Source organism: Protopterus annectens, chromosome 1.part2 (assembly GCF_019279795.1).
Source record: "Protopterus annectens isolate FY-2018-M chromosome 1.part2, PAN1.0, whole genome shotgun sequence".
Lineage (NCBI taxonomy): Eukaryota > Metazoa > Chordata > Ceratodontiformes > Protopteridae > Protopterus > Protopterus annectens.
In genome coordinates, this window is record NC_056727.1 from 593,411,810 (window position 1) to 593,429,468 (window position 17,659).

Genomic DNA, 17,659 nt, shown 5'->3' on the forward strand with positions numbered 1-17,659 from the left:
TCTCCCAGTGGAAATGCTCCCTCATAGTATGCAGTGTTTCCTCAAAAGAATAGTCCTCAGGAGGAGAGGCTGAAGGAATGGAATCTTCAGCATCAGAATCCTCATAGGGAAGCATGGAGTAATCCTGTTCAGAAGAGGAATCAGAGGAAATAGACACCTAATCAGAAGAATCATACTCTGTCTCTTGCCTAGGCTTCTTATCAGGAGGGGGATGAGAGCCCCTGATCAAAGTAATTAGGTCTTCGGCCATTTTGAGCATCTGTTTTTTAGACATGGAAGTCTGAATAGGAGAATGCTGTACTTGTTTCTTTGTCTTTAGAGCTGCTTTAGTCTTTGTCTTTGAAGCTGAAGATGGCTTAAATAGGTGTGTAGGTCTGAAGACACCCTCAGAAGCCGATGCCTGCTCAGCGGCTCCGGACCCATCTGAGGGAGTGATTTCCAAGTGTCCAACACCTTGAGTTTCCAGAGGCCCAGTCAGCTCCATGTGGGAGTCGGTAGCGGCCTGTGGCTCTGAGGTAGCGGGCACCAGGGACTGCAAAAGCGCCTCACTGAGAACCGGCAAACAGGCGACTGGCCTAGATGAGGCTTCGTCGTCGGTTTTGGACCTCGGATGCCTATCCTTGTCCTTGCGTTGTTTTGTAAACTCCAGTTGTCTGCTGTTCCGACGGCATTATATAAATAAATCTTCGGCCAAAGTAATGAAATGCAAAATTGAACCGACGCTTGATAGTGCGTTGGTTAAATCTAGCACAAAACCGATAGCTAGCAACGTTGTGATCAGGGCCTAGGCAAGGAATACAATAAGAGTGAAAATCCTTATGAGGTATTTGCTTCCCACAAGAAATACAATTGTTAACTTTTTCTGACATCGGTCTGGAGCAAGAAAACAGTTTCCCCAATGGGGTACTTAGCTTTAATGAAGACTTCGGTTCTGAAATTCAGATTTGAAAATCTCAGGAGTCGGCCGACCGGCACTTGCGAACTGCTTTTGCTTCAGGCACTGCACGGCAAGAAAGACTGAAGAAAATGGCGTTGGTTGCATCTTTTATACCTCTGGCGCACTGACGTTAGGGAAGAGGCGACAGCAACCGACGCCAGACCTAGACTTTGGAATTCTGGCCGACTGAGGGTAGCCTGTCAGCACGATAACCCTAGAGTAATGACTGCAGCAGTGAAACACGATGAACATCTTGGAAGTCTATATAGGCACAAATGGCTCCTGACCACAATGGCCAAAATTACATTAGCACAAACCCATCTCCTCTCCACTCTACTATATGCCTCTCCAATTTTAACTGATCTAAAACTGACTTATTTAAGCATGAATCATGTTATAATAAAATTGCTAAGTTTGCATCTGACTGCCCATATAGAACACATCATCATTGTACAGCTTTAAGGATACTACACTGGCTTGAGCTTCCCAACATTATTTTTTACAACCAACTCTGTCTAACTCACCAAACTGTAACACAACCAACTAGAACCCATGCACTACAAAATCTCATCCTTCCTTACAGTTCTAGCAGACCACTTCGCTCTAACAACAAAAACTTACTCACAGTTTCCAAGGCCAACATTGCAGGAGAATCTTTATTTTCCAACTATATATCTTGTACACGGAACTCCCTTCCTAATGCCATTATCTCAAACTCGTACACTAACCACTTTAAGCCATCACTTAAAGCTTATCTAAAAATAAGTGGCTATGTTCCTGTGCTAACCCCTCATGAGTGCTCTGATACAGCACAGTATACCCAAAACATATCCAACTTCTCCCCCGGTGTTTAGTCCTTCGTTCCTACTGACCTGTCTTAACCTTATATCTTGACATAAGTCATAACTACAAATAGTACTAGCTATGTTCAAAGCCTAGGTTTTGTTGACAAGATGTAACAAATTTGTATGTTCTTATGTATACTACATTTTATTTTATACTTTTTTGATTATTGTAATGTGTGCATGAAAATGTATGGTTACTCATGGAGCTTTTCTCCCCGGGCATCTGCTGAAAAAGGACCTGTGTCCAGTCAGACTTTCCTAGTAAACAAATGTTAAATAAATAAATAAATTCACGTTGTAAGGAAGCAGGAACAACAATTTTAGGACCTTTGAAAATAATGCCATATTCCATCAACATTTCATCTCTGTAAGGAAATAAGTTTGCACTTCAGGTGGTACACTAGATTGCTTTGATGGCCATCCAACATTAATGTAGTGGTCGAACGTTTGCAAAATTGGATCAGCCTTTGTATGATCTCTCAGGTCATCAAATCTCGTCGTAGAAAAATTAGAAACATCCATGACATCAAAGTCAAAATTCTCTGCATTAGGCTGTTCCGTTGTATTTCTGGGTTATCTGGATAAGGTATCACCCAGATAAACAAGTATGTCTTTTGTATAGACCATTTTGAAGTTGTACTTTTGCAATTTGAGCATCATTCTTTGTAATCTCGCTGGAGCTAAATGCATAGGCTTCTTTAAAATAGTGACTAGAAGTCGGTGATCAGTTTCAATCTGAATATCTCAACCATAAATATAATCATGAAACTTTGAACATGCAAATAATATTGCCAAAAGTTCTTTCTCAATTTGAGCACACTGCATTTCAGTATGGGTAAGAATTCTAGATGCACAGGCTACTGGGTTTGCCTTCTTGAAGACTAACTGCACCAAGGCCAAATTTTGAAGCATCACAGGAGAGAGTGACTGGTTTATTGACATCATAGTATCTTAACGTAGGTGGGGTGGCAATTTCCCCTTAAGGTCCTCAAATGCTCTCTGGTGCTGTTCAACCAAGACCATGTAAAATTTTTGTGTGTCTACTCTCTCAAAGGCGCAGTCAGCTCACTGAAGTCTGGTATAAACTTACCTAAATAGTTGGCCATAGCAAGAAAACGTTTTACAGCTTGGACATTATCAGGTGCTGGCATCGCAAGAATATCTGCTTGCTTGGACGGGTCTGGTCACAATCCAGTGCTAGTAAATAAATGACCTACATATGTAACTTTTGGTAGTCTAAATTTACACTTCAGAGGAATGAACTTCAAGTTCACTTCACGTGCTCTATCTAGAACTTTCTTAAGGTTTCTGTCATGCTCTGCTTCACCATTGCCTCCAATCAATAAATCATCTACTATTATGGCACAAGGATAACCCAAACAAATTTGCTACATTGCACTCTGAAAGACTTCACTTGCAGAATTTATTCCAAATGGCATCCTGAGGAATCCATATCGTCCAAATGGGGTACTGATAGTAGTCAGGAATGAAGATTTGCGAACAAGCATCACTTGCCAATATGAACTTTTTGAATCCAAGACAGAAAAAAATAACAGCATTTGGTATTGCAGCTGTGACTTCCTCGACTGTACGCATGGGATGATGAGGTCTCTCTAATGCTTTGTTCAAATCTCTTGGGTCAATGCATATTCTGATTTCATCTGAGCCTTTTTTGTTGGCTGCTGCTATGGATGACATCCATTCAGTTGGTTCTGTAACTGCACAAATTACACCTTGCTGCACCATTTTATGCAACTGAACTTTGACTTTCTCTTGCATAGCTACTGGAACTTTTCTTGCAGGTCTGACCACTGGCTGACCCCCTGGGTCTAACTTCATAGAATACACAACTGAAGTTTGCCTAACTTGTCATCGACAACATTGGCATACTCTGAGAAAATAGCTTCAGTAAAACTGAAACTAGGATATGTGCTTATATGATGAACTTCTTTGGTAAAGGAAAGCAGGTTCATTCTCAAACGGTCTCTGAGACTCAACAATGATTGCACAGGTCTTCAGACTACATAGAATAGCAAGCTGTAGCAGTATCTAGCCAGATAACATGAAAGCACTACTGAGCCTTCAGTCTGAATTTCTTCACCTCCATAAGCAACAAGTTTTGCACAACTGGCCACATTAAGTTGCTCACCAGCTCTCACCCTAGCAAATGTGTCTGCTGACATAACATTACAATTTGAACTAGTGTCTACTTCAAGCTCGGTGGACTTACCATTGATCTGGACAGTAAAAAATATTAAATTCTTTGCCAACATATTTATTGCATCAACCTTTTCACCAATTACTTATACACCAACTACATAGAAAGAAGAGTTGCAGCTCTCTATGACCCTTCTTTATAACTGTGTGAGGTTTACTTGATTTGTAAAACTTTTGAAAATGGTTCCATTTTGTGCAATTGTGGCATTGCTGACCAAATGCGAATCACTTTTCGCTTTTAGACTCATGACTGGCACCACAATTGCGAAAATTAACAATAAAGCTTGATTTGGGTTTTGCTGACTCACCCTTGTACTGCACTGAGCATGCCCTTCTCACTGAACTAGTCTTAGAACTTGCTGGGAAAGTACGGGTATTACCTGCCACACTCGCATGGGTTACAGCTGCCATGTTCTTAGACCTGCTTCTGCTTGCCACATGTTGCATGCTGTCTACATCTGCTCTGGAGCCTACTGAAACCATGCTCTTGTCACTTGCAAGCATACCTGTGTGCCTTTTTTTAACTTCATGGATTTGACAAATCTCAATAGCTTAGCTCAGCATTAAATCACTGTCACAAAGCATCTTTCTCACTGCAGCACTATTAATACCACGCACGTCTGTCCTTTATTAACTCATCTTTTAAGTCACCAGACCTGCACATTTTAGCTTTGTTTCTCAAGTCAGTAATATAAGCTGCAACAGGTTCTCCTTGCTTTTGTTCTCTTGTGTAAAACAAGAGTCTCTCTAATGTAACATTTGTCCAGGGGTTGCACATTTCCCTGAATTTGCATTTCAAACACTCGGGGTCCTTTCTTGATTCAGCCTGTACAACAATATGACTGTTTTCCCCTTCTCCTTCATATACTGCTGATGCATATACAAATCAATGCTCTCTTTCAAAGGCCTCTGGCCCAGCTTAGGAAAATGAATGCCTTGGTGTGTGCATCTTTATTAGAATAAGCTATTTGTATAAAAATATCAAACTCTTGCTCAAATATTCTCCAGTTCTCTGCAACATTATGATCAAATAAAAGTGGTGATGGTTTTTCAAATTCATCTGCCATGCCAACAAATTACAGTAAAACACAATGCAAGCCAATTCCAGAAATTTATGCCACTACTTGTAACTATGTCCAATAGTACAACAAGCCTCTGAATAACTAACTTTGTGAAATAAGTCTCCCGGGCACAAGAATACTCTTGAAATCACTGTACTGTAAGAAATCATCTCTTATAAGTGTAAGAAACATTTCAAAGTAACTGCACTGTGCAAATAAACTGGGCAGAAGAAGCACAGAGTAAAAACATTTTGAAGTAATTGCATTTTGCGAATAAACAGTACACATAACACTGAAACTTTCCCAAAATGGCTGTACTTTGCTAAATAATTCTTGACAGTGCAAGAAACACTCTGTAATGGCTGCACTCTGTGAACAGACACACCCAGTACAAGAAACGTATTGAAATGTCTGTACTTTGACTGCACTTTACGAGATAGTTGCACATTGCACACAAATAAACTCTTCGGAATAAATGCACAGTAATAAGCACTTTTACACACTTTGAGATACTTCAAATAACTCTAGTTATGCCCTGAATAGCTTCAATCAATGCGAAACAGTAGTTTATGCCAAAACACAGTACTTTGCCAAAACATGCAGTTGCTTTGCTTTATTTATGCTTAACATGCCCTTTTCTGCCCTTTATTACATTTGTTTTGCTCGTTTAACCTTTTTTTCAGGCCCATTATACTTTTCTTGTGCTCATTTTACTCTAAACATGCTCATTTTGCAATTCTGAGGTAATTCCAAACCCCTTACGTTCTGTCTGGCAAATGGCTTAATAGTAGCCAACACATGGTTGAGAAAGAGCGGCAGTCACAAGATCACATACAAGAGTAACCAACGTGCAACTCAGGTAGACTTCCTTGTAGTAAGGAAAATACACTGGAGTAGAATCCATGATTGCAAAGTCACCCCCAGTGAAATAGTCAGCCCACAGCATAAAACACTAGTTGCTACAATCAGTTGCAAGCAGTGGTCAGGGAAGGCTGTAAAGGTCAACAGAGACCAGGCTGAAGAGCTAGAAGTTGACTGGAAAGAACGTACAGCAATTCAAGGAATTACTCAGGCCTCTAGGACCCCAAGAGGAGGAGGAAATAGGTGGAGTTGAGCAAGAATGGCAGCGCCTAAGAGCAGCATGTGTTAGGACTACAGAAAAAATATGTGGCCGAGCCAGGTATGGAAATAAAGTACATAAGGAAAGCTGGTGGTGGAATGCAGAAGTCTAGGAAGTCATCAAAAGAAAGAAGGAGTGCAGGAAGAAGTGGGAGATAGAAAAGACTGACCAGGCAAGGAAGGACTACTGGTTGGCTAACAAAGAAACTAAGAAAGAAATTGCAATAGCAAAGAATAGGGCATTGGAGGCACTCTACCAACTTCTGGAAAGTGACTCAGTAAGTAGCACAAAGAAACTATATGAGGTTGCAAGGCAAAGACAGAAAGATAAAGAAGATAGTCAGACACCCTTCATAAGAGATGCCAGCAACAACCTGCTCACCAGTCCACAGGACATCAAAGGCAGGCGGAAGGAGTATTTCCAGCAGCTTCTGAATGAAGAAAACCCCACAGAAGTACTGTCCCAGAAACAGCCTACGATAAGCAAAGAAGAGGAGTCCACCCTAGAAGAAGTAAGAACAGCACTAAGGAAAATGAAGTCAGGGAAAGCAGCAGACTCAGGTGAGGTTACAGCAGAAACGATAAAGATGCTGGGTGAGATAGGAGAGAAATGGCTCCTGAGGGCACTCATAGCAGTGTGGAGAGAAAGGCATATTTCAGATGACTGTAGAATAAGCATACTTGTGCCAGTGTACAAAAACAAAGGGGACATCCACAACTGTGGGCAGTATGGAAACCTCAAAGTCCTATCAAATTGCATGGAAATTCTGGAGATTGTGACGATAAACTAATACGCAGAATATTAGAATGCAAGATGGGAGATGAGTAGTTTGGATTCAGATCAGGATGTAGTACAACTGACCTGATGTTTGCAGTGAGACAGATACTTGAGAAGAAGTTAGAGATGAGGAGAGAGTCCAACTGGGCATTCCTAGACTTACAGAAAGCATACGACAAGGTCCCAAGAAAGCTGATCTGGGCAGTACAGTGGTTTGAAGTCCCAGAAACATTGGTAGAATTAGTGCAGGCTATGTACAAGGACTCAATGACTCAAGTACGAACATTGTTCAGCCTCACAGAGCAGATTCCCAGTGGGAGTGGGGGTACACCAGGGTTCAGCTCTGAGCCCACTGCTGTTCATACTGGTGATGGACTACATTAGCACACAGGTCGGAAAGGACAGATCAACAAAGTTGCTGTATGCAGACAATGTGGCATTACAGGCAGACTCTGAGCAAGAACTTCAGAAAAGTATAGGAGAATGGAATGCAAAACTCAAGGCACATGGGATGAAAGTAAGCACAGATAAGATGGTGGTAATGGCAGCAAATTGGGGAAATCAGAAGAAGATAATAATAGAGATAGAAGGGAGGATAGTGGAACAGGTAAACACCTTCAAGTATCTAGGAGGGGTGGTTGAGGAGAAGGGAAGTCTGAATTAGGTCAAAGCTAGAATCAGAGGGGCTGCAGCCAAATGGCACAGAATGTCAGGTGTAGTCTATGACAGAAGAATGCCAAAGGAGCTGAAACGTAAGGTGTACAAGACAGTGGTGCGACCAGTACTACTGTATGGTGCAGAAACCTGGGCAGTAAAGGCAGAACAGTTGAAGAAGCTAGAGGTGATGGAAATGAAGTGCCTAAGAAGGGTGGTAGGATGCACACTGTGGGACAGACGAAGAAATGAGGACATAACAGCAGAAGCCAAAGTAGCTCCAATTGCAGAAAAGATCAGAGAGAACAGATTATGATGGTTTGGACACGTGCAGAAAAGCAGAAGAAAATCTGGTGAGGAAGATTTGGGACAGACAGGAAGAAGGTAAGAGGAAGCAAGGAAATCCAGCAAAGAGGTGGATGGATTGTGTGAAAGAAGATCTGCGACAGTCAGGCAGGAGTGTGACATTAAATTGAGAGAGTTGGCGACAGTTAACACGATACCCTGACGCCATGTAGGAAAAAATGGGAAAAAGGGGACTGATGATGATGATGTTTTATCAAATATCTTAATTTTAAGCATTTATTTTAAGTAACAAACTTTTCTGTGCTTCTTGCTTGTTTAATAATGTGTTCTGTGCTCTTGTAATGCTCCATTTTATCTTTTTTAATAAATAAATAGTTTGTCCAAGTTTTCATTACCTTTGGATCGTTTCTGGCCTTTTTTTGTATTCGGTTCTCTTAGTTCATCTTCACTGTTAACTCTGCACTTCTTAGCTTTGAAAAGCAGTCTCTAGAATCCCAGTTCTGACACCATGTCACTCGTCTGGTCAGGATAAAACAGACTAACTTCGCTGGGTTCTGTCCAAGCAGCTTTATTATGTAAAAACACATCAGAATTGAGACTTAATAAAGTTAACTTAGATAAACTTACAAACAAGCTAGCTATCACACTCACACACACTCACTCTCTGGCTATACTCTCAAAATGGCACTGAAGCTAGTGCATGCTTGATATTTATATGCATGTGCTGTCCTTGAAACACTTCTTAAAGGTACAACACACATGCACACACAGACACAGACACCATGTTTCTGTTTTTTGTCAGACCTGCACTTCCTCTTCATAACAGTTATGAGCATCTGCACTTTTATCTACTTAGCTATGACAACAGCCAGTCTCTTTCAGACCTAACCAGGGGGGCCCCATTTTTGGCACCCTATTCTAAGCCCTCATGACAGGTAGCACTGCTCAAAGCTCTAGCTGATTTATATGGGAGCCATGGCACCCCCCCCCACACTCTTAGAAGGAGGGAAGCTGGTATTTTCCTTGAACCATGGACAAGCTAATGGGAGTTCCCAAACCCATTAGAGAAGTGTCTGTCTTCAGAAACTGTAATGGGTTTTGCTGCAGGAAGAAAAGAACAATGAATATGGAGCAGATTATCCACCCTCCGTAAAAAGACAGGTGAAAAGAGTAACATTAGGAACAGATATGTAAATGCGGTTACTCTGCAGTTAATGATGACTTAATTTCACTGCAACCCTCACATTCCCAGGTGTACAAAAGGCAATGAAGCTGCGATCAAGCCTGCAGGCCACAAGCAGGTCTGAGTGTGGATTTTCTGCAGTATCCTCACTCAGGCTGATAATGAAAAGGCTTCCTTGGCTGTTTGCACAGGCAGGAATGAACACCACCAGAGAATGCCTGTCTGTCAAAGAATTCACTTCTCTAAGATGCAATCAGATAGATCTTCACCCAACTTATGAAGACCTCCATAGGTCACAAAATGGGACTTTCTTTCGACAGAGGGCACCAGGTGCAGGAAGGGAAAACATTAATTTTGTTCTCCTTGAAGGCATTCAAGCACCATGGTCACCACTCTGGGAACAGTGGAAAGACCAAATGGCAACATTTACAATACAAGTGCCACCCTTGCACACTGAACTGAAGAAACATCTGTGTGGGCCTCCAGTACTGATGAGCTAGAAGCTGACTGACATGTTCAGTGATGCTATTGGAGTACACACATGACATAGGAGACAAGTCATGAATTTCAGAATATCACCATCTGCAACTTGATATAATACATGTGCTTGTTGAGATCACCAGGGATCCCATTTGCACACATGAGAATGTAGGAGTACACCTGGTCTCATTCTGAAAGGACAGCTTCTATGACCTCTCCGAGAAATAAAGTCTGGGTCTGTCAAAAGCTCTTTTGAAATATCCTGGTTTCTGAGTGATGCTCTTTTTGGAAAGACTTAACAGCTTTAAGGTGTAGTTACCCATAACTGTAGCTGTCACCCAATGGTCCTTTGTGATGGTGATCCAAGCCATGCCAAACTTGGTGAGATAGTCTTTCTAACAGTCTTAGACTGTAGTCAGGACTGTGGCTGCTGGGCCTGCATGGGTGCTCTTCCCAGGACAACTGGGGGAAGCAACACTGTTTGACATCTCAGGGCCCTCCTTGTTCTAAGAGGGAAGATTATTCTTTCTTGGTGTGCAAGACGATAAGGGACGAAAGGTTAGAGTGACACAGGCCTTCTACTCCAGTGAGACATTGATTCCTCCCTGGAGTCCCTCATTCAGAGCCTGGGAGGGATGACCAACTAGAACCACCCCTAGGAAGGAAGAGCAGCCTTAAGCACAACATCCTGCCTAAGCCTGCTAGCCTTGCCACAGCATCACACAGCCAGAATTGTTATTGCTTTGTGACTCTGACTCTTTATGACCTCAGTGAGACTTTACTACAGCAGACCTGTGTGGCATAGCTGCTTCTTTAAGGTCATGTACATTCATATTCATTACTTCTGTATTGCCGTTGATCCATCTTAGCCATTGCCACCCCTTCTTCTTTTGCCTTTACTCTTTCCTAGCAAACGTGCCTTCTCCCGTGAACCTTTACTCTTTCTTAGCAACAGCGCCTTCTTCCGCGAATCATGCATTATGCAGCTAAATTAACTGCATTTTAGTTTAGTTTTACTATTAGGCATTCAAGTGAACAGTCTGGATTTATTCGCTCAAGTACTGAGCAAGTTGAGCATGAAGTTCACAAAATTCTCAAACATAATTTTTCCACCAGCACAGTTCAAAAGCTTTAATTTAATCAGTAATATGTCATACGATATTGCTGGAAAAACATAGCTTTGACTACACAGACCTTTGCTGACAATGTGTTATCTTTTCTCTTTAAAATCTTATCCATATTTTTCACACTTTCCTCCCAAGAAGCAACTGTCTTAATTTCATGGTTGCAATCACTAGTGCAGAGATCCTTGAGCTCAGGAAAATAAAACCAGTCATGAACTCCACTTCTTCCCCATCTATCTGTAAAGATTCTTTTTTTTTTTTTTTTTGCTGTTTTTTTGACCCCTCTGCCTGCAAATCAACATCCCCTTCCAAACCAATAGATCCATTCATTCTTCATAGATGGGGTGTGTTGGCCAGAAGAGGCCATCATTTAGGCAACAGTCAGAGGCGGTCTGGCATTTTTACTTACTGGTTCTAATCTCCCTCCATGCATTCGGCCAGGTGTTGTGGAAAGTGGTGCAATGGGCTGACTGAAGAGGCCATTCCCTTACCTTCACAAAGGACATTCCACCTAAGCAGCCTCACACCCCTTTAAGCACAAGTGGTGGCTTTCGAGGAGAAGTAAGTGGGTTACACCCCTTTACTCCTCCCCCTCCCTGCCTGGATCCTCCAGTGCCAGCATGCTAATCAAGTCTTAGTTACCTGGGTCATATTAAGGGCTCCAATCCTCTGAGCCAAGGAGTCTGGCTTATTTGCAAAGAACTGACTGGGCTAGGTAACAATCTTATTTTTAAGCTGACCAAAAGTCAGCTTTTGGACTTTCTACTTTTACTTTCACCAAAAGGCTCTTCAGTTCCTCCTCACTTTCAGCCACCAGATTACTATTATCTACATATCTGAGGTTGTTGATATTCTTCCTGGCAATTCTGGTTCAAGCATATGATTTATATATCTCAGTATTCCATGTCATAGAGTCAGTATTTAAGTATGTAGGGTGGCAATACACAGCCTTGTTACATTACTTTCCCAGTCTTGAACTAGCCAGTTATTTCATATTCATATCCTGGTTTACATACAGATGCCACAGAAGGTAAATAAGGTGGCTCAGTATTCCCACTTCTCTAAGAACTTGCCACAGTTTATTAAAGTTTGCATAAGCAAATGGTTTTAGAGTAGCTTATAAAGCAGAAGTAAATATTTTTTTCTTGAACTCCCAAGCGTTCACTATTACCCAGAATATGCTGACAATGTGATCTTTGGTGCCTCTTCTGCATCTCAGACCAGCTTGTATATTTGTTGGTTTTTGGTCTATATATTACTGAACATTAACTTGCAAGATCTTGAATATTACCTTCCAAGCAGGTGAAACCGCTGCTGTTTTTGGATAATTTCAGCACTTTTTGAGAATGGACGATAATTTCATTTTTTTTTAAATCTAATGGCCATCGCTCTGCTTTCCAAATCTACTGGCAAACTATGAGTAACATTGTAAGAGCATAATTCTGCAGAATTTTAAACAATTCAGCAGGAATTCAAGCTTACAAACATTAACATTAGCCTTAAATGGAATGATTCCAGAGTCTTACTGCCTAATGGCAATAGTTCCACTGATTTGACCTGATGAATATTAGGGGGGAAGTTTCAAGTGTGGATCCTTAGTGACTCAAGTGGAATAAGCAGTCTGACAACAGAAGAGTGAATGAGCTTCAAGAACATTATGGAAATATATTCAAAGGAAATTAGGCATTAAAACAGTGCGTTTGTCTCTGCTGATTTGAGAGTGAAAACAAAAAAGAATGATGTACCATCATCATATCCTTCAATTACATGTAAAGAAAATAATAAAATAAAGTTTTCTCTGGAAAAATGCATAACTTTTTAGGATTTTTTACAAAACAACAAAAAAAAAAAGATCATACAACTGGCCGTAATTTACAACATGCTCAAATCTGTACTGTGCTGGAAGATGCCCTTCCGAGGATATTCAGCATATACTGTACCCATTCGGTACTTATTTGTGTTTTTTTAAATATTCCTCTGGAAAATGTTTACAAAATACTTAATAGACTGAAATACACTCTGATCAAGTTAATATGCCACGAATGGGCAAGATGACTGTGGAACTTTACAAAAACGGTCTTACAAGCATTGTTAAAACTTAATACATTTAGAGAAGAAACAGCTACTGTGAGTGCTCATAGTAGTATTTAGAGAAATGCATACCCCAAATGAATGTAAAATAAGCATTCTAGTGCCAATGTACAAGAAAACAAGGGGTCATTCACAGCTGTGGGCAGTACACAGGTATCAAACTCAGATCAGACTGCATACAAGTGCAATAGGGTAACTGATAAATACGCAGAGTAGTAGAAAGTAAGATGAGAGATGAGCAGTCCAGATTCAGATCAGGATGCAGCACAACCGATCCAATGTTTGCAAAGAGGCAGATAGTGGAGAAGAAGCTTAAGATGAGGAAAGAGTCAAACTGGACACTCCTAGACTTGAAGGAAGCTGATCAGTGATGCATTTTGATGGTTCCAAGCCCCAGAAACACTGGTGGAATTACTGCAGGTTGTTTACAAGGATCCAGTGACATAAGCACGGACAGTATTTGGACTCGCAGAGGGGTTCCCAGCGGGAGTGGAGAGTTCATCAGGGTTCAGCTATGAGACAAATGCTATTCATACTACTGGTGGAATACAGTAAACAGGAGACAGATCAACAAAGCTGTTGTATGTAGACATGCACACAAACTCTGAACATGAACTTCAGAAAATGACAGATGAATGGAATGAAAAGTTTAAAACATACGAATGAAACTTGAGTACAGATAAGACAGCTGCCATGGCAACAAATGAGGGAAATGAGAAGAAGCTAAAAACGGAGACAGAAGGAACACAGCTGAACAGGGTAACAGCTTCAAGTATCTGGGAGGAGTTGTTGAGGAGAAAAGGAGGTCAAAGCTAGAATCAGAGGGGCAGCAGCCAACTGGCAGAGTATCAGGCATCGTATATGACAGAAGAATGCCAAAGAAGCTGAAAACTAAGGTGTGCAACCAGTACGTCTGTATGGTATAGAAACATGGGCCATGGAAGGCAGAGCAGCTGAGGAACCTATTAGTGATGGAGATGAAATGCTTGAGACAGGTGGTAGGATGCAGTTCTACTTTAAAATATCGAATCTGTAAAGATCAAAACACCAAAATATCTCACCAGTACATAATTGAATTTCAATATAGTGAAAGACTATATAAGCGGATGTCAGCCGTACTCCATTGTGCATCCTCAAGTACATTACATAAGCACAGCAATGATGCACCACAGGATTCATAGCAATGTATAACAAACAAAATCCTAGAAAAGGAAGGACATACTACTCATTGATGGATATGTGTATAACAAAGAAAAACGCTGTGAAAGTATAAAGTATTGGGCTTGCAGGCGAACATCTCTTGACAAGCGTAAAGGCATTAGTGAGGAATTAAAAAGGATGACCTGTCATCACCATGTTAGCGATCCTATAGAGGTGGCGAGATATATTGCCTGTAGTGACCTTAACAATAGGGCAAAGATGTGCAGAGTGTGACTCACTGTCAAAAAAAATGACAGCAGGCACATAGTTGGAAACAACTGTATCTATGCCAGCTGGAAGGACAATGCTGTGCTCGGAGCAAACATAATGAAAATTAGTGTAGCCATGGTGTTCCCCTAAATAGCATCACTATCATGAATTAACCCATTGAAAGATGGTTCTTTCTCATTTAAGAGTCTGTCTGATTCAGCAACAAACACCACAGTAGTTGTTTTATCTACTATGCAAAACATATTTGCAATACTTTTCTTAAAAGGGAGCAGGAATGCTGACAGTTTTACAGCATACATGGCTTCATGAAGTATAGCAGTCACAAAAATCTGCCTTTTCTGATGTTCTGTTTAAAGTCTATAAAATCCCTTAGTAGTTACAGCCTTATGTAGTAGTCTATTTTCGAGCTGTTAAGCGGGGCACATCTTCAGGCTGCAGTAAAGAACGTTTTATGTGATTTTGAACTGATAGCAATAGAAAGTATTTCAGCTAATGTGAATGGTGCTGAGTCAAAGGGCTGCTTTTTCATTATGCACAACATATCTGGTGCAAAGTGCAATAATTAGGTCTGAGCACTTTTTATGGTTCATACGTATGGTTCAATTTGCAGGTGAAGAGGTTCTTGGCACTTACCCTTCTGGATGAACAGGAAGTTGCATCTTGTTTCAAGCAGCTACATTTAGAAGTCGGGAAGAGAGTTGTTAAAATATTTTGCAGAGTATTACATGTAGGGGAAAATGAGAAAATTAACAACCCACACAGTGAATACAACACTGTTTACACAGATGTCCCCTGTACACTTTTGGGACATCTCAGTCCTTCATAAACTATTCATGACACAGACTGAAAACTCTGTCAAGGTGTGGCATCAACATGTATGGTGTTTACTAGGGAGACGTATCTGAATTGCTAGCAGTGCTGTCTGTAATGGTCCGGAACAGAGCCACCTTGACAAACTGCACATTAGAATTAGTTAAAACCTGCCTCTTCACAAAAAAAAAAAAAAAAAAAAAAGAAAGAAAGATGCAAAAGAGACATGAATTCCTAAGAGCCAATGTTGTGCTGTTAAAGATGTAATCTCATGCTGTGATGTGGTGCACCATCCCTTCCTAATATTTACTATGTATTTTACAAGAGTTTATTTATGTCATCTTCATGGTTTATGCACGTGTTTCGTTTAGACTGTGCATCACTTGGTGCTTAACTCAGTGTCTCCGACCTGTGTATTGCTGATATGTATTCATTCTTTCTTTAATTAGAAAGGTTATCACAGTATTTGAGAGGTGTAAATATTGTCACTATATACCTGCAGTATGAAAGTTTACTTGCAATGGGACTTTTACAAAGTGCACAGTCACACTTGTTTATTAACTTCTGTGTATTACATATGTCTGAGGTGACAACGGATGTTCTTTTGCCTACATGTGAGTTGGAATGGGTGCCTTGCATTTCCGCATGCTGTAGGCATCGGTCAATATTTTTAAATTCTATCAGCTACCTGTGTGATATTATGGTTTTTCGATCGTAAGTCTTTACGAATTTGATGTAATGGTAAGTCAGTATTACACATTACATCTGGTAGGATGTGCACTATGGTACAAATGAAGGAATGATGACATAGGGTTCAAAGAGAAGATTATGATGGTTCAGGCACATGTGCATGAAAGCAGAAGATGATTTGGTGAAAAAAAATATTTGGGAGAGAAAGGACAAGGGCAAGAGGCAAGGAGGACATCCAGCATAGCAGTGTATGGATTGTTTGAGAGAAGACCTGCGACAGTCTGGCATGACTACTGAAGAAGGTAGGAGACCAGCATTGAATCAAGAGGTGATGCAAGACCCTGACACATGAAAAAATGGGATAAAAGGGGTTGCTGACAATCATGACGGTACTGTAGTCAGTGACACATGTGTATATGCTACCAATTCTGTATTAAACTGGTAGTTATGAATATCACAAGCAATACTTACATGTAGAAGATGCAGATCATATTAATTATATGTAACTAGCAAATACTACAAACCTTTTGCCAACTGCTCAATGTGCTTCTGGATTTCAACGTCCACATTAAAATGAATGTACATATCTTCTTTCCTTGAAGCAAGCGGTGTATCTTGTACTGGTGTGAGGTCTACACCATTCTGATCTATTTAGAAATCATACAAATTGGTCAAACATCGTCTAGCATTACACAGAAGAGTGCACTCTGATTACTTCTTTATGGAAAGTGAATTAATGTGGGTAAACAAGTGCACAACTACATAATATTTTCTTTATTGTTAAGGTTATGAATCATTTATTTTCACAGATATCCTCTTATAGATAAAAGATTCAAAACTGGCAACTAAAAAAACTCCATTAAATATTTGTTAATTCAACATATTTTAAAACTGGAATTACATCACATATTTATCAATACGATTTTTTCTGTTGTTGGTGATGGTCAGCTGTGTGTGTGTGTGTGGGGGGGAGGGGGGGGGAGTATAAAATAAAACACTGCTACCAAGCCATTCTTTCATACATGCATTTTTAAAAGACAAAGGCCTGGATTCACAGACACAGTATCCATGGAGTACAGTGCACAGGAAAATGGGGCAGGGTGCAAACTAAACAACAGCCAGCTAAGATATCTGAACTGATACAATAATAGGCACCACCAGGGCTGGTCTTAAGTGAAATGCAGCCCCAGGCAAAGGGCTCCACAGTACCCCTCCCACTGTTAACAGAGCACCCCAACACAATGTCCTCCCTGCCCCCACATCCTGTCTTCCTCACACTATCAAGATTACATTTTTTCCTTGTTTTCTCATGCTCTGTTTTTTCAGCTTATTTCTTCAATATTTTCAACACCCCCTAACTGGCCAAGACTGCACTCTAATAACCATAGAGGAAATAGTCAAATTAAGGCAGGAGTCTGGGAGCTCTCAGGCTCCCAGAAGCCATTTGGTTCTAAACATTATGAAATTAATTTTAGAGTCCATTCCCCAACCTTTTAAGCTGATGACTGCCTAAATAAAAATCATGACTAAGGAAAGACGTTCAGTTATATGTATCGACTTTTCATAAACTCTATCATCATCTAGTCAACACCATATGTTCAACTTCTTACCTGGGATCTTCTGGACACATCTCTGAAATCTGATTAGGAAGGCATTTAAAAAAATAATGATCACACTATCTTCAGTCCCCACACAAGCTCTACACCTCTGAGGTTTGATTGTGTAGAAAATTGAAGAAATAATGACCTCTTCTCTTTTCCTAGATCTGTCAAAAGCCTTCGACATGGTCAACCATACACTTCTTCTACACATATTAAAATCCCTTGCTTTGGATTCCTCTACCTTAACCTGGTTCTCATCCTATCTTGAAAACCGACAACAAGCAGTACTCTGGAAAACTTCACTATCTACTCTACTACCTATCTCTTTAGGA

At 40.6% G+C, this 17,659-nt stretch overlaps 1 protein-coding gene across 3 annotated transcripts in view; it reads right to left on the minus strand.

Moving 5' to 3' along the window:
* AIDA (axin interactor, dorsalization associated) overlaps window positions 1-17,659 on the minus strand; it is an 857,654-nt gene that overhangs the window by 90,842 nt on the left and 749,153 nt on the right. For 2 of the 3 annotated variants that reach the window (XM_044057871.1, XM_044057878.1), the window contains one exon: window positions 16,251-16,373. The exons of the other annotated variant lie outside the window; for it this stretch is intronic. In XM_044057871.1, the coding sequence (XP_043913806.1) occupies window positions 16,251-16,373 (123 nt within the window). The remainder of the gene's footprint in view (window positions 1-16,250; window positions 16,374-17,659) is intronic. 3 annotated transcript variants of the gene reach the window in all.